At 38.2% G+C, this 22,836-nt stretch overlaps 1 protein-coding gene across 2 annotated transcripts in view; it reads right to left on the bottom strand.

The window, feature by feature from the left end:
• Positions 1-2,498: 2,498 nt before the first annotated feature.
• LOC306843168 (signal-induced proliferation-associated 1-like protein 3) overlaps positions 2,499-22,836 on the bottom strand; it is a 106,431-nt gene continuing 86,093 nt past the window's right edge. Inside the window, exons 11-22 of one of the 2 annotated variants that reach the window (XM_079374467.1) lie at positions 14,749-14,985; positions 14,468-14,644; positions 11,336-11,457; positions 10,400-10,512; positions 9,873-10,309; positions 8,998-9,204; positions 8,722-8,884; positions 8,437-8,629; positions 8,192-8,341; positions 6,448-6,574; positions 6,111-6,192; positions 2,499-5,419 (exon numbers count right to left, since the gene is read on the bottom strand). In XM_079374467.1, coding sequence (XP_079230593.1) covers positions 5,273-5,419; positions 6,111-6,192; positions 6,448-6,574; positions 8,192-8,341; positions 8,437-8,629; positions 8,722-8,884; positions 8,998-9,204; positions 9,873-10,309; positions 10,400-10,512; positions 11,336-11,457; positions 14,468-14,644; positions 14,749-14,985 — 2,155 coding nt within the window. In that variant the 3' untranslated portion in view covers positions 2,499-5,272. The remainder of the gene's footprint in view (positions 5,420-6,110; positions 6,193-6,447; positions 6,575-8,191; positions 8,342-8,436; positions 8,630-8,721; positions 8,885-8,997; positions 9,205-9,872; positions 10,310-10,399; positions 10,513-11,335; positions 11,458-14,467; positions 14,645-14,748; positions 14,986-22,836) is intronic. The other variant, XM_079374468.1, reaches the window with a different exon arrangement.

Genomic DNA, 22,836 nt, shown 5'->3' with positions numbered 1-22,836 from the left:
CGCTGATGATCCCCAAAGGAACAGGTGAACAACAGGCAACCAGGGGAGACACAGGGCCCACGACCAATTTAAAGTATCCAGATAAAAATTTGTTACCCATTCCCGGTGGGCAAGTGCCCAAGCAACACTGCTCAAAAAAGCTGTTAAGTGTATCATCAGCCTAAAGGTAGGATAAGGTTTAAACCATAATTTGATAGGTAGCATTTTTCTTTGTCGAATTGTACTGCTGTTTTAATAGAAGGTAGCACAATCTTGACAGGGTAGCACAAATCTAGTGAACAAATTTGGCCCGTGCTGCCTTGCCTGGGTGTAGTGGTTGGAAGCAGTGGGCCTCGACTCGAGAGGTGTTAAGTTGTGGCGGTGACACAGTAAACCAGTTACCAAGAAATGAACTCTGAACGGAAGCTGTGTGAGAGGTGTGATCAGATGTGGGTCAGGGTTGTGAACCAGTTACCAAGTAAAACACTGAACGGAAACTGTTTTTCCATTTGTTACCTTGATGATCAAATAAAACATGCTTCATTGGTTCTCATATTGACGTTGGACATTTTTTTATTTAACTGTTGCTGGGGAAAATGGCTTTATAATTTAAGTAGCCTATTGAATTTTTAAAGGCATCCAGGTCAGAACAATATTTGGCTGATATACAACTATTTGAAAATCTGAAATCTGAGGGTGCAAAAAAGGAAAGAAAAAATAATATATACACATATTGAGAAAATCACCTTTAAAGTTGTCCAAATGAAGTTCTTAGCAATGCATATTACTAATCAAAAATTAATTTGATTTTTGTCATAAAAGAAAAATCAATCATTTTGACAATGTATTGTTGGCTATTGCTACAAATATACCCCTGCTACTTATGATTGGTTTTGTGGTCCAGGGTCACAAAAATACTAGATATTACATTAAGATAATATTGTACGTCGGCGCCAATACCCTCGTGGTCGGTGCATCGACATACAGCTCACGGTGATCTGACTTCGATTCCCACCCCCTCTCTCCCAGTGCTTTCCTGTCACCTCTCTCTACAGTCCTATATATAAAAAATGAATAAAGTCCATAAAAATATCTAAAAAAAAAAAAAAAACATAACACTATACAATAAATTTTAAATTAGCATTAGTACAATTAACAATATATTGTTAATTCATGTTTGTTTAGAACACTGTGTTTAAACAACAATTTAAAAGAGTCTATGTAAGGATCAGAGTTGCCATACCTTTATACTGATGTTTTTTTTTTAGTCCGGAACATGATTCAACCAAGGCGGGATCCTCTGGGAGGCCTAGACCCCCTAGAACACAATTTTGATAGCCATTTTCTCCTGAAATGCGACTGGGCTAGTTTTGAGTACTAGTTGGTGTAGTTTTGTTACGTGGACCTGGCAACCCTGGTAATGATCCTCGCATTAAAAGCTTCATACATGCACAATGATTTTGTCTCTCATTCATACATAAAAAGAAACATTCTTTTATGGGAAATAATAAAATTTTTATTTATGTTTATATATGCATTAATATATTTAATTATTAATATTGTCATTAATACACCAAATGTAAAGCCTATATATTTTGTAATAATCGTTTCTCAATTTTGACAGATTTTCTCACCTTTAATTAGGGATGCCTTCTATTTATCGTGCTATACGCATTTACGACCAGCAGAGGGAGGAAGTAACAACAGTCAACCCGACAATCTTTTGTTCCAGTGGGAGGCGCTGTTGTTCTCTGTGGTGGCAGCTGCGGCTCGGCATGGAAGTATTCCTTCCGTTTATGTAATAATAATAATAATGATAATGTTTTATTTTTATAGCGCCTTTCAAGAACCCAAGGACGCTTCACAAAATAAATACAAAATACAACAGACAATCAGAGAGGACATTCAGACAAGTTAGGTGTTTACAACAAATAACTATAGATAATTAATAACGAGGTGTCATGCAATCAGATGATGAATATCAATTATGTCAAGAGGGTGGCCATGTAACATACAAACAAAAGTTGGGAAACAGAGACAGGGAGGTAAATCAGTTATTCACAGAACAAAGTGAAAAGATGAGTTTTAAGTTGAGACTAAGGTCTGGAGAGAGGAGGCAGCACGAATGTTTTGGGGCATTTTATTCCATAACTTAGGGCCTATAATACAGAAAGCCCTACCACCCACGGTAGAGAGTTTATACTTGGGCACAAGCAAGTAAGTTATCATTACTAGATCTGAGAGGCCGTACAGGAACATATGGTTGCACTAACTCAACCAGGTATTGAGGTGCGAGGCCATGACAGGCCTTATAAACTAAAACTAAGAGTTTGAACTGAATAAGTATTCTTCAAAATATCTTCTTTTGTGCTAAGACTTGTATTCTTCATAGTGTGAACCCGTCAAGGATACAGACTTAACAACATAACGTGTAAATTACTAACAAACCAGCATTTGTACATCTTTGCTCTTCCAGTGTAGCTTAAAATATTAGTCAAATAAAATAATGGCCAAGAATGTTATCATTATGAAATATTTTAATATATTTTTTAGAAAATAATGAAAACATAATTTACACATATTAAATGTACACTCATTGATACAACATCCCCAAAAGAAACTGAAAGATTGATCAGTTATCAATAGTTAATCGAGGCATTAGAGCCACTGTTTCATGCATGAAGCTAATGGAAACGGAGGCAAAAAAGATGAATTACAATAAAGTTTCTTAAAAAAAAGCGTAAAATCAGCTTTGTACAAAAAGATCATGAATCACAATATAAAGGACAAAGTAAAAAATACATCAACTCAGTACCCTCCAATAATGTTACCAAATCTTGTAATTTTCACCTTGAATTTGACTTTCCGTATTTAAAAAAAAAAAGAACAAAAAGAATCAAAATAAATAGTCAAAATATTACACACAAAAATAAACCTTCAAATATTACAGCTGGATTATATAATTTGCCATGATTTAAGAATGCGCAACACAGATGCACAGATGTTTTTCACAAGTATATTACTCATATTTACCTTTTAAAAATAAAGAACTTAATAAAACACCTCCACCCAACTATCAAACAAACAGAAATCATAAGACAATCCATGGTGTAGATATGACCCCCAATAACCCAGAACTGAGTGAGTCTGAAAAACCTCCTACTTCACTGACAGAAAAACACACAGTGGGTGAAGTTCTTGTAGTCACAGCAATGAGATGAGAATCTGAGAAAACTGTAAAAATGGATCTAAAACCATGGGGCAAATGAGCTTATCATTCTGATCATTTGATTTCACAAGTCCAGAGTGATTATGTATAAATAAAAGCTTCCAACATGTATACAGACTTTTATTTAAAGGTACAGTCCACCCAAAAATGAATTGTCATGTTGTTCCAGACCTGTATGACTTGCTTTCTTCTGTGGAACTTGACCAACACAATGGAAGTCAATGGAAACCAATACACTTTAGTTCTTCAGAATAATTTCTATCGTGTTCCATAGAAGAAATAAAGTCATACCTGTTTTTAACAACATGAGGGTGAGTAAAAGAATTTAAATTTTTGCTTGGACGATTCCTTTTTCCTCATAATTTATAGTGGGGAGAACATATAACAATAGATATCAGCAGCTCAAAGCTTTGTATAAAATCACTGTATGTACAATTACACTACTAAAACAGCTGCAATGAATGATGCCAGGTCTTATTTGTATCTCTCACCCCATAAATAAACAAAAACCTTTGCGTTTTACAGTGCTATTTACTGTCATAAACATGTATGGAGTTGTTTTTGTGTGACTGAGCAGAGCAGACACATGATATTTTCACTTATATTAGCTATGATGACTAATACAATATAAAGTCAAGCGACTGTTGCAGTGCTTTTGTTTTGACGTGAATAAATAGGTCAGAGACGAATAGATATCAGGTCATCGAGAGGGCAGCTTACGGGTCCTGAGAGGAGGAGATATTTTTTCCAGTCGAATCAGGTTAAAGGGATGGAGAGAGCTGATATGAGTCGTAAGTTACAACACATCACTGGTCACAGCTGACCACTTTAAGGCAGACATGTACAGAGTAACATGGGGTACATGATAAACCATATTCGATCCAGCCTGACTGTTATTCCAGTTAGAGAGCATAACCGAGTACAGCGTGGATCGTCTTAGTATGTAAACACGATGAACTGTCTAGAAGTTGAAAACAGCTATCTATTGCCAACAGTCATTTCACCTGATAAACCTGAAATAAATGCAAATAGAAAAATAGAGTCTGTATGGAACACAGCTGACTAGGGTTTCTTAGTGTCGGCTTTGCATATACATATACAGTGTCGAAATCTGACAGAACAGCCCAAGTTTACACACAGTGCTATGCCAAAACCATACATAAGAGATCAAGTGGCATTTCCTGTCACATGACGCTGTCACTTAAAAGACTGACCGATGTCCATGCACAGAGGAAACGATCAAAGACTTGGGTGTGACATCACAGTTTTAGTAGTGGTTGCTATCACTGGTCAGAATGCGGCGGCGGTTCTCCATCTCTGGAGACGTGAAGATCTACAGAGCCATTATTGCAGAGTTTCAGTCACTACAGGAAGTCTGTTGGATGATAAATCAGCTTAGATGAGGATGATTTGAACTATAAATATGAACACAATGTATCTGAACATGAGATTATGCGATGTAGAATTGTACTTTACAGTGACATGTTATCTGCCAGTCGCTCCTTTTTCGTCATAATTACAGTACCGCGATTTCTCTCAACGTTTTGGGAAAGGTAGGATTTCACGTGGCTCAAGTGTCAATTTTTTTTTGGCTGTTGAGCTGACTGTGCAGTAAATAGGCCTCTCTGATGTTTAGCGTCTCTCAGTTTTACTGGCTCAAGCTTAGTGTCGACTCGTCGCGTACAAAAATAAATCTACAATGAGAAAATAGTTCCGAAAGTAGTTCGATCAGATGAGGAGCTCGCTCGTTTCAAGGTAGGAATCGTGGGTTTGTTTGTTTGTTTAAAAATAGACATTTGTACTTCTGTACCGGCTTTAGGTTAAAGCTTTAAAGTCTCAAGTCATCGGGCAGACCTGCATAAACTCTTTCGGTTTCCTTCCGTCACACTTCGTAAAGCTCACAGTTTGGTGTGGGGTGAGGACAAAGCTGGCAGACTTGCCTAGATGAGGGAGAGCGGGACAGTGGATGTACCGGACAATAAGAGACTGTGAAGTAAATTAGCTGTTGGCACTGAACGTGCCATATTAGGCAAATCTCATCTTCTCTCAAATGAAAGGGAACAGTCATTTCCTCTCGGGCATGGTAGAGGATAAGAGTTTACTGAACTTGCGGAGCTGCTCACTGGCTGAGTGCGATTCCTCCTGCAGACGCTGGTTGTTCTGCCTCAGATTTGCCATCTCTGCTAACAACGTTGTCTTGTCCTGTTTCTCCTGAGAGGAAGGGACAGGAAGGAACAGAGGAGGGAAAAGGAGGAGAGAAACATAAAAATGGCCAAGTTACTCTAAAATCAACAAGTCCACTTATTTTCTTTCATTTTGAATTACTAAAGAGAATTGCACATTTTATTGGCCACGGTGAACTGCACAAATAATGAATAGACTTTAAATAAGGACTGAAACAGTTGTCAGAAACTCAATGGCAGTGGCGTTGAAGTCATGTGACCATGATGTAGGTCAGTTATATCTTAACTTTGGCTTTGTACATCTACTGATTGTATTTAAGCTTCAAAAAGGGATCATAAACCTTTGTTTGTCATCGTTTATTTTCTGCAACCCAAAAGCCAATGGAAAAATGCTATTGGCTTTTTGTTGAGGGAACCATTGTGATGCCAACTACTGGGTTGGCCTATAAAAACACATCATCCCTGCAGCACTATATTGACATGCTTCATGACATACCCCACTGGATGAGAACTTTACAAGAAACTTGGTAACACTATCAGATCGGTTCACATTGACAAATGTGTCATATTTCAACTTTAAATAACTTAATTTCAACTTGAATTAACATTTTCAAGTAACTGACTACTTTGTGTTTGAATACTCAGCAACAAAATTACTCAAAATACCCATCCCTAGTGAACCTGTCCTGCACTGGTCAGGTTCCTTCAGTGTAACTCACTTTTTCCAGATCATTGTTCAGCTGTTTCAGCATGACTTCCAGATGATATAGACGCCCAGACAGGTCATTGGGAACCTCTTCACTGCAACACACACAGATTAAAAACAAGTTATTACCAGTATCCTTGCATATAAATTCTTATTCCAAATATTTAAATACTTGATCCACGATTGAAGGAATGAGTTGATTTGAGGTTAAGCAAACATGTAGATTTGCAGAGCCAACATTGTGCCCTTAGTACTGTTAACAAAACTGCAGGTTAACTGCAAAAAACTCAGAGGAAGAGCAAGGATATACATATATACACACAGTACAGGTGCATGTTTGTCTGTCTTACCTGCTAAAAGTAGGAGTGGTGCGGGGAGTCTGTGGCGTGTGGAAATGCACCGGGCTGATGACTGGTCTCAACTCATTGCCGCCCGCATGTGACTCAGACAATGAAAATAAAGAAACAGCTCTTTGCACTGTAAAAAACAGACAGATTTAATCATTCAGATTAATGAGTTACTATTTTTAGCCTTTTTGTACTACATGGGATTGCCAGAACAAAACAAATGGTACTTAATGGTAAAGTCGGTAAACCATAATGAGTCAGTGTTTACACTATTCAGTGGATTCGTCCTATAAACGGCTTACTTGTAGTCAATGCATATTAAGGAGAACGTACATTGAAAATTACATCACCTTTATATGGAAGCCCATTTATGCCACATAAGAAAAAAATCTTATTTTGGTAAATAAGTACAACCAAAATGTTGAGAATTATGAGATAAAAAGTTGCAATTATGAGATATTCGAAATTATGACTTACAATGTCGAAATCAAATTAAAAGTTGGCATTGAGATAAATCTAAATTATGAAATGTCAAAATTATGAGATATAGTCAAAGAAATAAGTAGTAGTTAGGGCTGTCAAAAAAAATTGAATTCCACATTTGAATGCAAAAACGTTGCTTTCGAATTTTAGGTGTGCGTCAGTCAGGCAGCCTTATCAGTGGCACACAAGATGCGATGACGATGGTGTAATGTTTTTGTTAGCCTATCCAGCTAAACCCACTAGATGCGGTGCTGTTTACGTCAAAACTGAAACCAAGCTGTTTACATAGAACGGATATTTATCGCATTTTCTATAGGGACATCTATCACCGCTGCACACGCGTCTCGCACAAGAGAGCCGCATGTATAGAAAGCCATGTAAAATGAATTTAAGTTCAACTTTTAAAAAACATGTCTCGAGACTTTATCGCGTTTTTTTTTCCCCATCCCACTGCATCTCATGTTTTTAAATGAAAAAAGTACTCATTATGATTGGTTTTCGGTCCTTTGTATTAAACTATACATACATGATGCTGTTTTGTTTCTAATTGTTTAAGCAACCTAATTATATATGGTTTATAAACATTCATTTAAACATTATGCACTTTTTGTAAAGATAGTCATGTTATTTTACTGCTTTGAAGAAAGGTACATTAGTGATATTTTGCTCGATGCGCCCTCTTGTGGCCTCAGGAGAGAAGCCAAAATCTTTTTTCCCCCTAACTGAAATGATGTCTTTTAAATTTGAATATAATTTGAATATTGATAATATTTAAGTACAAAATTCAAATGTAGTTTTTCAGCCATTTTGACAGCCCTAGTAGTAGTTAATTATTTTTATTGCCATCTCAGCATCCAAGGCCATCCTCATAGCAAAAATCAAATTGGAACAACACAAGAGTTACAAACACAAAATAAATCCAAACAAAGACTATACAAGATTTTTAAAATGACCATATGCTAAAAAAAAATCTTTTCAGGTAAAATCTTACTAAAGTCCCTGAGTGAGCGTACTTCATTAAAAAAAGTTTTCTACTTGCATTAAAACTGGGAAAGTTCAATAAAATGGGTTTCATAAAGACTTAAGTCAAAATTATTAAATAAAAAGTCCTAATTATGATGTCACGATGATGGGGAACATTTTTTTTTTGTATGTACTTTTTATGTAATAAGTATGATTAACCAAAACATAAAATGGGCTTCCATAACAAAGTATCTTAGTTTGACTTTAGAATCAGACGTTTCAGACAAACACAGCCTCATACCTTCATATGCTTTGGCCGCATTGACGAGGCTGGACCACTCTAGACCACAGGCAGTGTCAGGAAGGGGCATGAGTCCAGGGTCCAGTCTTCTAAGAGGTGGAACCTTATCCCTCACCTCAGTCAGAGATAATTCTGATGCAGACAATGGTACTGGAAAAGAAAAAAATTGACAGTTTACCCCAAAACTATTAGCAGAGAAAGAGTAAAAATATACCAATTGACTATGACCAGCAAATGACACCTACTTTTCTTACCAGGCATGAGGGTTCCATGATTGGTGTTGTGTCCGTGGCGTCTAATAGGCAGCGTGCTGGTGAAGAGAAGGTCACTGGGCGGCACTTGTCCTTCAAAAAGAGGCGTGCTTGCATAACTAGAATCTCTCCGTCCACTGCACAGACTCTCATCTGAGAAAGTACGTTGCAGGGTCCGATGAGGAGACTGTAGAGAAGCACAAACACACATTGAACAAACAAGTTTGATTGATTGTCTTGTATACAAGCAGAGGTTTGTATTTTTTTGTCTCTTTCTACCCCATTCCGTGATGGTGTCTCTGTAGGGTTGTCCATGATGATGAGCTTTTTCAAGTCGTCCTCAATGGTGCTCTTATGAGATCTGCGTGGTGAGCGCAGGTCCCTCAGAGAGGCACGTAACCGGGGCTGTCCGAACACGTTCTTACTGTTCATATCCACCTGCCTGAAAGCACACACATAATAATCAGGACCCAGATTCAAATATGTCATGCATCTATTTCATAATCCATCAGCCTTCTCATAAACATGAAATATACATTTCATAAACACACATACTTGTTGCTGTTGCTGTCAATGGAGGTGGTGCTGGTTGCTGTGCTGTTCTCCTCCTGTTGCCATGCACTCTTGGTTTTACTAAAGGACTTGGGGGCGGAGCTTGAAAGCTGGGCAGAGCCTGGCGTGGGTGTGACTGTTGAAGATCTGAAAGGCTGGAGTTTATCAGCCACAGCAGGGGTCTTGTACCCTTGAGGGGTATAGCAGACCCTAAATCCCAGAAACAAAAATACAAACAATTCATATCTTGGTAGGTCAGGACACTAAGAATCACATTTATAACATGCTATAATTGCAGGCATAATCTATTATTGTCCATCACTGCCGTTAGTGCACATATGTTTGTCAGTCACACCTGAATTATCACATATGTGTGTTGTGCTCCGCTATGTCTATCAAGGTACTCTAGCATTAAAGTTTTTACTGTAGTATTTTACCTTTAACTCATTTTATACAACAGTTCTTTCTGGTCCTCGAATCTGATTGGCTGAGTGCCTTTTCCAGCAGTGCGATATTCTAGTGATAACAGAACTCCAACCATTTCACCGTTTGTATCACTCCGCTTGCAGTATTTCTCACAACAAGTGGCATAGCGGATGCCCAAATCCACTATAATTTTATAAAAAATACTATTTTGTGTCTGAGAATGTAGTTTTAAGAGTTTTTTTAGGTAAGAAAGTAGTTGTTTAGACAACAAATATGCTGTTTGTTAATAAAGATAACATCTATTTGAAAATTTGCTTCAAAGTATTAATAAAATAAATGCATTTACTGTCACTCTTGATTAATTTAATGCATACTTGCTAAATAAAAGTAAATTTCTTAAAAAAAATAGTCCTAACCTCAAACTTGTATACATTTCAGAATAAATACAATACCTTGGTTTGAAGTTGTCAACATTGGCTGATCCAGGAGGGGGGAATGTGCGGGTGCGATAGTTCTTGCTTTGATTTGCAGATGCAATGACGGGTGAAGACTCCCTGCGACGACCCTCTCCTGCCGCCCTCCCTCCCGCTCCAGACAGCTCCTGCAAGCCGCTGTAGGTAGTCGAACCATGCAAAGGTTTATGGGGGGTTCCTGCAAGGCTGCGGCTAGGTTTGGTTCCTTTAGTGTTGGGACTTGGCGTGTAGAGAGATGTATCGATGCCACTGTCACTGGAACCTCCCTTGCCCATAGGGTCAGGGTCTGAGGGGTCACTCAGGGCACCGGAAACCCCACCTCCCACGCTGTCAAACCAGCGCTCGTCGCTGTGACTGCTGGAAGCATTGCTGGAGAGCGTGTTACTGCTGGAGTGATTGGAATAGTATGCCTCACCCTGAGAGAGAGCAGGAGGAAGAGTGATAAGTACACAAGGGCCAAATGAAACAACTTCCTGGTTGCCCTGATGATGAGGATGACTTCTTACCTTAGAGTGGCGGTTTGGAGAGTCCTTTCCTGCAACATCCTGTCTAGTCTGTCTTCTCGGAGCTGAGCCCACTGACACACCTCGTGATGAAGCAGGAACATGCCACATGGGCTCTGTCCAAGACAAAAACACAAAAGGAGTAAAAGTCCAATTCACACGGACACAAAAAAACAGTTTACATGCACTTTAAAAGTTTCAAACTAAAGCATGAATTAATCTTTTTAGAATGTTATATAAAAGATACATTTCATCTTGCCATAACCTGACTTTAGTATTTCACAGGAGATGGATCACTTTTGTTAAACTTTACTTTAAGAAATCAGTGACTCTGAGTTGAAATCAGTGAAAATCAATTGCTTCCAGTTGCTGACAACCTGGCTGTCAGCGTGAACGGTGTTTGACACTCATCATTGTGCTTGATAATCAGATATTTGTTGTGTTTCTCTATCCCTCAGTATTATTTTAGTATCATTTATATACTATTATAGTATTTATCAATATTTTGCATTAGCTTTTATTTTTATATTTTCAGATTTCATTTTATTTTTTCATTTTTTGGTAATTTTTATTAGTATTTTTAAAAAATAGTTTTATTTAGCTTTAATTTATTTTTATTTCAGTTTACGTTTTATTGTTGTACTTCATCTTAAAATCATTTATTTCAGTCAGTTTATTTCTAGTTGGAGTTTTTCCATCTAATATTCACATTTAGTTTTATTTCAATAAATAAAATGAGTTTTAAGCATTTTAGCTTTAGTAAACAATAACAAGATTCAATTAATCCCTGAATTCCTGGTTTTCGTAAAGAAGCCTATATTTAAGTGTATCCAGCAGAGGGCACTCAGTGATGGGGCGGTACACAAAACACATTTACAGCAGTTCTTGTTTAAGGACTGGTTCTCCATAAATGTCTTTGGATTATGCGTGTTTGTTTACCTGACTTGTTGCGCTCCATCGTGCTCTCTTGGCTAGTGAAACCAGATGAAGATTCTCCACTCGAGACATCGACTATAACGTGTGGATCAAATGGCTGGAGAGGCCTCTGGACTGACCCAAACCTACACACACACAACAAATACTGTATTAAAATGTTATTAAATATATTTTTATTTAACCTATGTTAACCAACTAAATTCTGACCACTTGGATCAGGTCGGCTGGCATTTTATTGGAGAGCAGGGATTTGGAAGAACGACATGTGGTTAGAGTTAGCAAAACAGTGGAAAATGCTTACAGCAGTTTTAAAGTCAACATTAAATACTGTTCACAGATAACAAGGGATGGGATTTTAGTCATCAGAATTTACTGGATTGTGGAAAGGGTTTGTATATGACAGGTGGTTGAAGGAGAGTTTGGACACAAAAACCCAAAAAACGAAAGTTGCCCCAGAGGCAGATAAAGTCACTTTAAAGTCACAATGAAATGAAATTACAGACAAATCTTTTGTTCTGTATTGTATTGTTCTGTACATCCAGACAATCCAAACATTTTATTTGGTACATGCACCAATGACTCAAACACATTACGAGTATTAAGAAACCAAACAGGGTAATTTTTGACACCCTGCAGCAAAATCTGCATCATACACATGCCACATTGAATCCAAAGTCTGTTGCAACCCAAGTGTTCTGTCACTTGTCACCTCTTGGGTTTGAGCGGTGATGTACGGCTGAATCTGATGGGACTAATAATAGCATTCATTAGCACATCTCGCTGAATCACCACCATAAACAGAGTTAGTGTGAAATGTTAAAGACTCCCAGTACCCCAACAAATCTCTATAACACTCTAATGCACTTTCAACTGTAAACGCGTTCAGGAAAACTTTAAACATTGTGTGAGCTGTAAGCTGCAACTGACTGCAATATTAAAACGTGGCAGAATACTGCAGTATAATCTCTAGCTCACAGAAAGCTGAAGTTTGTAAAAGAAGGGTTAACGATGTTCTGCCTCAGGCTGTTAAACTCATAGATATACTAGATGCCTCATTAGCGACTGTTTCTATGGGCCGCTATACGTAAGCCGTCCGCCATATTGTAGTGGTATACTTGACGTCATTCACCATAGTAATCACTGAATATTCGAAAGATGCCACAATCATGCACAGAACGGCTCAACGGCTCTGTGCGAACCTACAGTATGGTGAATGACGTCAAAAATACCATTCCAAGATGGCGGCCTCATCTACGTGCCTGGAGTGGTCTAATAGGGCGTCTATCTATGTCTATGGTTAAATAATCTGGTTAATCTGGTTCTTGCACAGATTAAATGTTGTTCACTATATGGCAAGTAATGTGTGCAAAAAGTAAACAGGGTCCATTTTGATTTTATGCAGATTTTAATATGCGATTCAGAATCAATTATCTTGCTAATAAAGCTCTTTGTGAGCTCTATAAATATTTAAGGTGTTTGTCATGGGGATGGTGTTTGGAAGGGACAAGCCTTAATTTAGATGCAGAACAACCAGGATATGCTAATCAATGACCTACTTTTTTAATTACATTAAATATAAATGCAAGTCACTAGGAAAAGGGGAAAAATACAAAGAAGTCGACATGATTTTTTGCCCATTTCTTGTCTTACTGTAAACCATTCAGTGCATGTTAACTTAAAAAAAAAAAAAAAACATTCAAGTTCCTCTGGTTGAACAGGGCAGCTAACCATCAGGCACACAATAGTGCACTATGAAAGTCTGTACATGCCATGACCTCTGCATTATACACATATACAATCACACACAAACACACAATAGGCTTGTGAATCAGCAGCAGTCTAGGTCTAGCTGATACATGCCTCAACCGCAGTCTCTCATTTACCATCAGACACACCCACTGATGATGGTAAACGGCGCCTGGAGATGTTCATTTCTATCCTCACTATCGTTTATTGCTTCTGCTGTATCAGTTCCTAACAGTTATGGGACAATTATTGAATATTTGCACAATATGAAAGCAAAACAGATATTTCAATAATGTCTCTGATAGCAAACAGTGTTGGGAAGTCCAAATGTCAGTTTTGGAGACCAAACTGTCAGGGGCCGTTTATACAGATCACGTTTTTGCATTCCACTGCTGCTTTTCCATTGTTTTTCTACATGTGCTAGACATGATTGAACACTGCGCTCGAGTGTTTTGTAGCGTTTTACGCATGACACAGCATTCTTAAAATGCTGCACTCAAGTTAAAAGTAGTTCCAACATTTAAAAAAACGCATCTCTATACTTACCATTTTTAAAATTCCATTCATGCTCTGCATTTTGTGTTTTTAAACACAAACGTCTGTGTGAATCACTCCTTAAACTGCACTAAATTCACATATGTGACCCTGGACCACAAAACCAGTCTTAAGTCGCTGGGTTATATTTGTAGCAATAGCCAAAAATACATTGCATGGGTCAAAATGATTCATTTTTCTTTTATGACAAAAATCATTAGTAAAGAACATGTTCCATGAAGATATTTTGTCAATTTCTCACTGTAAATATATCAAAACTTTTTTGATTAGTAATATGCATTGCTAAGAACTTCATTTGGACAACTTTAAAGGTGATTTTATCAATATTTTTTTTGCATATTGTTCTATCAAAACAAAAATATTGTCCTATCATAACAAACCATACATCAATGAAAAGCTAATTTATTTAGCTTTCAGGTGATGTATAAATCTCAATTTTGAAAAATTGACCCTTATGACTGGTTTTGTGGTCCAGGGTCACATATATCATCATGCACTACCACTTTCTTCTTACATAATATAATTTCAGGTCAAATCAATATTAAATATCCATTTATTTATTCCATCAGTAGCTGTGTAACAAGTGGGATAATGTACAATTATCTGGTCATTATCTCAAAATAAAACCTTTCAGAATGAACACCCTGACAGGATTTATTTATCTCTATATTGTCAAAATGCTTAAATATTTTAGCCCTAGTTGCAAATGAATGGCTCATCTATGAATTTTAGTGTGAATCTCTCAGAATCCTCATATTCTGAACTGAAACAACTGACCAGTCAGATGAAAGTGTTGTACTGATGCCAAAAGCTTCAAAAAACAAAACAACTGACCCGTCTCGAGTGGGTTTATAGTGGACAAAGGGTCCGCTGAGTCCCGGCACCCCCAGTGCGGTGGAGCTGAACCCAGAGCCTGGACTGGAGAAACTAGCCGAAGGGTTTCTGTACGGCATCCCTCTGTCCCCGGCAAGAGGAGACACACTGTAATGGTTCTCTGGGTAACTGACAGGCCTGTGAGAGGAGACGGAAATAGCTAGTGAGAAGAAAACAAAGCCAACAGATCTGGCCAATGGTTGGTTTCCTTGAGATTTTAACTATATGCTGAAATGTCTAACCTTTTAGCAGAGATGTGTTGGGGCTCTCTGAATGGAACGGGGACCAGGGCTTTGTGTGAACGGCTGGGGACTGGTGGGGGTCCGCTGGGAGTCCAGCGCTGAGCAGAGCTGTGCGTACCAGGTGGGCTGTCCCAGCGCCATACTGCGTTTCGCTGCCCACCACGATACCCTGCAGCCACTGGCTCCGCTTCTCCCTTCTGCTCCATCATCTTCATCTCGTACTCCTCTGTACAGCCCCTACAAACACACAGGCATTCCATATACATTATTCATATTTAAATATGTAAATAACTAAGTACTCTAAAACTGTCATCAGTTCATATTTCATAACTAAATATAATTTATACACTACAGTCCAAAAGTTTGGTCAGTAACATTGTGCACCAATGCTGCATTTATATTTGATTAAAAAAAGACAGTAAAAACAGTAACATTATGAAATATCACAATTTAAAATAACTGTTTTCTACTCCAGTCTTCAGTGTCACACAGTCCTTCAGAAATCAATGTTGAAAACAGTTGTGCTGCTTAATATTTTTGTGGAAACTGATGCATTTTGTCAGGATTCTAATGAATATAAAGTCCAAAGAATAGCATTTATTTGAAATAGAAATCTCTCTCTTCTGTTCTGATCAATTCCATACATCTTTGCTAAATCAATGTATTAATTCCTAAAAAATCTCACTGAATCTAAACTTTTGAACAATAGATAAAATAAACATTAAAATATACCACACTGATCATAATTGCAGCCTCTGAAAATGTTACGCCATTATTTTATTTGCATTTCCACACGTTTATTATAGTGTATATTTTAGATAAACCACCCATAAGTTATTTTTGGCTGCCTGGCTGGTCATTTAGCATGTCAGTCTCTTCCTGTCTAAACAAGCAGATCTCGGTCAGAATAAGCTAAAATGGAAGCAGACGGCTTGTCTCAAGTCAAAGGTCTAGCTATGCGAGACAAGGTTGATTATGACTGTTTTAAAGCCTGTGTACCAGATAAAAACTCTTCATCCTGTGTTAAAGGTTACAGATTTTAAGGGATGTTTCAAAAGAATAGTTCTGCAGTAATTTGAGTGTGTACTTGAGCACAGCGGGTCTGGTTCACTGGCAGATTAGTCCCAAATCCCTGTTGACCAGTACACTAACCCCTACTGAATGTCAAACAGCATGAGGATGAAACGCTCTCATCAGCGCCAGAATCCCTCTGGGTCTCTCTGCTTTCTGATGATGATGAGAAACTGAAACCCACTCTGTGTCCGAAGCCACCCCCTCTCCCCCCTCCTCCACTGTCAGCACTTTCACACAAGGCCTCAAGTCAAGGTAAATGTCCTTTGATTTGACTTTCTTCTAAACAACAGCTTTATCAATCTCATCTACCACTATTCAGTTGGTCAGCAGAGAGGGTCAGTACCTTTCCTGACAAAATCAGTAAAAACTTACAGTGCTGTTTAGAAAAGTTTAGGATCAGTTCTTTTATTTAGCAACGATGCATTAAATTAATCATAAGTGACAATAAAGGCATCTATAAATGCTGTTTTTTTTAAACTATCTATATATCAAAGAATCTAGAAAAATGTGTATCTGTTTCATTATAGTATGTTCACTAAGTCATTATAGATTAGAATGATTTCTGAAGAATCATGCGAGACTGACGACTAGAGTAATGGCATCACAGGAATACATGACATTTTAAAATACACAACAATAGAAACAGTCATTTTAATTTGTTACAATATTTCAAAATATTACTGTTTTTTGATCAAATAAATGCATCCTTGGTGAGCATAAGAGACTTTTTATAAACATTAAAAAAATCTTACCGGTAGCGTATGGTTACAAGCCCAGAAAATCTATTAAAGCACTGCTATCATACCAATTTCAGCCACTAGCAAAAACAAGCAACAACTCCCCAAAATTCACCAGGTATTCCAGCCCTTACTCTAGTAGCACCTTCTGCCCCTTTGACATCTATATTTCATACATCTTCATCTTTATTGTATGCTGCTACCTATTATTATCCCCCATCCACAGGGAGAGAGAAAAGAAGACAAACAAACCGAGAGTCAGAAAGCCAAAATGAGACAAAAGGAAGCATGGAGGAGAGCGAGAGGAGGAGGGGAGAGTGGAAAACACATCAGACTCCACAGCGCTTCTGTCTAATACACCAAAAAACTGTCTTCTGAAGACCACAAGGGCACATAAACTAGCCCTGACTGATAACACTGAACACGCTGAGAATGTATAGAGGGCAGATAGAGACAGAGGATGTAAACTGAATACTAACTATCAGCTCAACATGTTTATATAAACCTGCCAGCTACAAAGGTGCCCAAAAACTGAGAACACTAATAAAAATACTACCATTAAAAAAGAATTTGCATTTTAATTTAATACAACATCTTTCATTACACATTATATTATGAGTATAGCAATGTGAATGAAAAATTGAATTAACTTTTTGTTTTTGCTTTGCCCTTTTTGCTTTAGTAACAGCAGCTGTTTATGTAAAAGCCAATGATCGTGTTCTAATTATTATATTGTGGCGATGAATTAAGAATTGTGTAATAAAAAAATAATGCCCGCATATTAACGTCACAATAAAACAAAGTAGCAACAGAAGTAGCGCTTCTATCTATCCGAGATCTGAATGTGAGCATGTGGTCGATTGTTAAAAGGGGAGGGGTTTAAACAGACTAAACGACTGGACACTAAATGTCCACGATTCAACAAAAACGAGGGAAAAATTTAATAAACAAACCTATTTTTCCCCCTCATGCTGTGTAAGGCTCTGTAACTTTAAAATCTTACAACATTTTAAATAGCAAACATTTTTTTAATAGTACAAATCTTAAAACAAACCTTGCTAACTATTTTACGGTATCTTTGTTACACATTACATGCACTTACTATAGTAATAACAGTAAATTATGCATAATTACATGCAATTTACCCTATAGCAAGTGCATGTTGTTAATTTATATTAAGGGCACCTTAAAATAAAGTGCAACCCAAATCTTATGTATTTCATATTTTATATCATGTTACATTTTTTTCTTAAAATTCTAAAATTGAACTTCTAGGATTACATAAAAATCCCATATTTTCAATGTGGTCTCAGATTTTTTAATCCTACTGTATATTGAGAAATTTCGACATTTTGAAACAATTTTCAGCCCTTGCTGTTTTTTTAAGACGTTAAAGACATGAGACATTATAATTTTTCAGCATACATAAATGCTTCCTAATCAAAGAAACTGAAGCCATGCTTGGACAAAGGCTAGAAAAAGCCTGAGCGTGAAATACATGAGCATAGCCTCATGTTGCTGCACTGGAAATCTTCCTCTTCATCACTAAAAGAGTGCTGTCAGCTCCACCACTCCTCTTTTACTGCCATCCATCCATCTATCTATCTGTCCAACGCCTTCACCGTGCCCAAGTATCCTGTGTAATTCATTGATGTAATACAATTGAGTTCCAGCGTTCCACATCCATCCTCTCTTTGTCTCCAAGCCCATCACTAACCTCCGAGTGTATACCAGACTGTTGTATCGGATGTCCGCGGCAGCGCCATGAGGCTCTGACTGACAGCTGAAGTACAAACGAGCCCTGACAACCGGACACACACACACATGCACAGATTTCTGCTCTCCACCCCTCCAATCCTCTCTTTCACTATGATAACAAGAGGAAGGAGAGAGAGGGAGGGTGAGATGGAGGGAGAAAGAGGAGGAGGGGTGTTCCTCCCACTTTGTTTCTGAGCGAGGAGGCACTCAGACATGCCTCAGCATCTACGGTCTTTATATTCTTTCCCTGCATGCAAAACACGCCAGCCGTTCCCTGTCAGCCTCACGCTGAACACATTTCTTAATTAAACCCTGTTTATTTATTTATTTTTAGCCCCTTTTTCACAGATTCCAGGCTTTAGTCTCATGCAATCTGCTCCCCTGGCACTCCTCGACAAACAGAGGCTGGACCGCTGAGAGGGAAAGAGATACAAACAGAGGAGGGAAAACTAAAGAGATAGAATGACAGAAAGACAAGCATGTCGAAGCATGCAATTAACACACTCTTTCGCTCCACGGCACAGTGTGGGTGGGGGGTGTTGGGATGCATGTGTGCGTGAGAGAGAACATCTCAAAAGGAGTTTATTTAACCACAACGGCGAACACATGTCCCGCTAGCACGCAATCAAACACACTGCTGAGTAATTAGCCCCTAACAGCAGCCACTCAGAAGAAAGTTCAGAGTCATGCGACGCTAAACTGTCAAACATGCACATATGAAATTAAATGTGCATTACGAATTTAAATGTACAAATGGATTTTTAAGACCAAAATACGAAGTTTAGAAGCGCCTGCAAACGTACCTTTTCGATGCAGCAAAATTGAAGCTTCACATAATCACTGTTTTCATTTGTAAACTGTTCCATCCCTCTCTCCTCTCCTCTTCTAACACTCTCTTTCTATCTGTCCCTCTCTCTCTCCAACACTCCCACTCACTGTTCCCCAGAGAGCTGAGGCGTCTGCCAACGTTCTCAAAATCTGCCGAGTGTCTGTGTATGTGCGTGCGTGTGTGTGTGTGTGTGTGTTGGTGCATCAGACAAAGAGCAGGTACGAGTGAGTGAAACAAAAGCTTTTTCCCTCTTGTTTGAAGATACATCTAATGATTTTTTGTATCACCTATAAAAACATTGAAACTGAATCTTTGAATTATGTTAGAGGGGTTACAGCCGGCGGGCATTTGCAACAAGCAGCATGAATTCTGCCACGAGGCTCGTCATTAATCTTTCCAAAATGAGAATGAGTCTCCAGAGGGGTGCAAAGTGCAAAAAAACCAATAACAACAGCCCTGTCAGATCAGAAATGTGCTGCTGCCCAGATTTTAAGCTTAAAGTTGCAGTTTTCTGTACAGAATGACTATTGCTGAGTTGGGGTTCCTGCCTTCATCTGTCAGAAAATGTCTATTCTGTGAAAGTGAAAACACTGATAGGATTTATATTTGATGTTTTCTGTCTTATTCAAAGAAAAGGATTCCAGCATCGCACAGGATTTTAGCTGGGCTTGTGTATCTGGCATTTTTTAAAACATCTACACAAACAGACGTAATGAAGGGATTTGAAGCTTTCTGGATCTCTGGAACATCATAGGCACCAATACACTGAATGAAGGAAGCAGTCGACGCTCTTGTCTCTAGACTATGAGACAGGCTGGAGTCCGACAGTCTTTTATGGTGTTCTCCATTAATGATTTATCAAAGCGGAATGAATTTAAATGGAGTCACAAGAGCTGTCTAACATTCTGATAAAAATGTTGGGCTAATGGCTTTTTGCCCATCCTCTGCAGGGGTATTCAATTAAAGCTCCAAGAGGTCTAATCTCTACATTTCCTTCCCAGTAAATGTCCAAACAATCATACCTTAAACTGATTCTGATGTGAATTTGTAGTATATGAAATTAAATTTCAAATTACTGCAAGAGCAATTATGGTATTATGGCTTGCGCAAATGATTTTTAAATAAACCAATTAAAATGGTTTGTCAGGACATGTACAGGAACAGAGTATAAAAAGATTTATAAATGAAATACATATAAGAAATGATTCGTGGTTCTGACCTGGACCATAGTTTTCTAATTGGAAACCTCTAAACAATACACTGCAATTCTGTTTATCACTGTTTGTATCAATACTGTATTCTTGGATCAATATTTCCCTTATGGTTTTTCCATAATTATACTTCATAATTTTTATTTATATTATGTTTGGACTCATTGGATCCTATTTTACATTTCATGTTATGCTGATAACTGATAACAGCAGATTTAAAGGGATAGCTCCCCCTGTCATTAATTACTCACTTGTTCCACACCTGTAAGACCTTCATTCATCTTCAGAACACAAATTAAGATATTTCTGATTAAATCCGAGAGCTTTCTGACCCTGCATAGACAGCAAAGCAACTGACATGTTAAAGGCCCAAAAAAGTAGTAAGGACATTGCTAAAATAGTCCATGTGACATCAGTGATTCATTAATACCAGTTTCAGCACAAAATAAACATAACTAAACATCCAAAGGTAAGTTAAAAGAAAGAATGCAACTTTACAAGTCGTATCCTGACTCATGTAATCGTTCAATCAGTGTTTCAGCTACGCAAAGACATCATTATAACGTCTTTTAAACAATGTCACGTAACGTCACATTTAAAAACGTATTCGGTGATCAGAAAAATAAACTGTAGAGAGGGGCATTTAGCTAAATATATGCACCATATAAAGGCCAATTCACACCGCACAGACAAACGCTAACAAACTCCAACAAACAAGTTTGCTCAAGTTGGCCGTTGGATTTAGAATCTTATGAAAAATAACTGTCATGTTCACACTGCACCAACAGACACCGACCAACTCTATATCTATAAGCATGTTCAGTCGGGTGAAAACAAACTCCAACCAACGCCAACAGGGGTAACACACTGATCCAACAAACTCCAGCAGACTAGATTGTTGGAGTTTGTTGGCGTTTGTCTGTGCGGTGTGAATTGGCCTTAACACATTCATTATAAACTTTACTGTTCTTCAATGTTTAATTTGTTTGAATAAATCCATTAAGTTTTTATGACAGCCACCATTGTTTATATAAAAAAAAAACAAATTGATGTAGAAATATTATGTAACTGTAACTTTATTTAAAAAACTTCATTAAGTGTAATTTTAACAAATCAGTCAATTTTAACCTTCAATATTATAGTAATGTAGTTCCAACTGACTCTCATGTATATTTTACAGCATTGAGTTTTTCCTTGAGAAGATTTGGCATGTACTGTACCTAATATATTTCCAAAATAATATATATTGAATCGAATCGGTAATCGAATCGCAAGCTTGTGAATGAGAATCGAATCGAATCGTAAAATTTGTGTCAAAACCCAGCCCTAATAATTTTTGTGCTAAAATAAAATGAAAATAACTTTTTTCAACAATTTCTTCTCTTCCGTGTCAGTCTTCGCCACGCATTCACGATAGTACCTCACGATAGTTCACGGCGCTCTGACGTAGAACCTGGATATGCTGCGCCTTGTTAACAAAGAGAGGAATGCGCACGCATGCGTTATGCTACTGTCATGAACGCATGTCAAAGACTGGCAAGGAAGACAAGAAATAGTTGAATAAAGTCGTTATTTTTGTTTTCGTTGTGCACAAAAAGTATTCTCGTAGCTTCATAACATTAAGGTTGAACCACTGATATGCACATCACAGAGGATCTCACCTGGAGCACCAACACCATGTCACTCTCCAAAAAGGCACAACAGCGCCTACACTTTCTCCGCCGGCTGAAAAGAGCAAGTCTCCCTCCACCCATCCTCACCACATTCTACAGAGGCACCATTGAGAGTGTGCTGACCAGCTGCATCACTGTCTGGTACGGGAACTGCAGTGCTGCTGACCGCAAGACCCTCCAGCGGACAGTGAACACAGCTGCAAAGATCATCGGTGCCCCTCTCCCCTCCATCCTGGACATCTTCCTTACACGATGCTCCAGCAATACCAACAGCATCGTGAAGGACTCCACCCATCCCTCCCACAGTCTCTTCCAGCTCCTACCATCAGGAAGACGGTACCGGAGCATCAGAGCCCGCTCCGCCAGACTGCTCAACAGCTTTTTCCCCCAGGCTGTGAGAGCCCTGAACTCAAACCACCCCGCCCCCCTCTGAAACCCCATGCAAACCCCTACCTCCTGAACATGGACCACCCCCCACCCCAAACCTTACCACACCAAAGAAAAACTGTATGGAACTTTATTTTTTTATTTATTTTATTCTTATTTTTCTTTACACTATGGACACTCTCCTCTATGTGCACTATGGACACTTTACACTATGGACACTTACACTTTACACTATGTGCACTATGGACACTTACACACACTGCTGCGTGTGCACAATCTCACAAAAAACTCAGCAATATATGTATGTTTACATGCTCATGCACTACAAATCATCCTGCTCTGTTCCCCAACCAGCTGCTGACTCAAATGTCTCTCTTTGCACATGTACAGTATTCGTGAAGCATTCGTATAGTTTGTAT

Source organism: Barbus barbus (genome assembly GCF_936440315.1).
Source record: "Barbus barbus genome assembly, chromosome: 23".
NCBI lineage: Eukaryota > Metazoa > Chordata > Actinopteri > Cypriniformes > Cyprinidae > Barbus > Barbus barbus.
The sequence above is the reverse complement of the archived record's forward strand: the minus strand, read 5'-3'. Positions and strand labels throughout refer to the sequence as shown.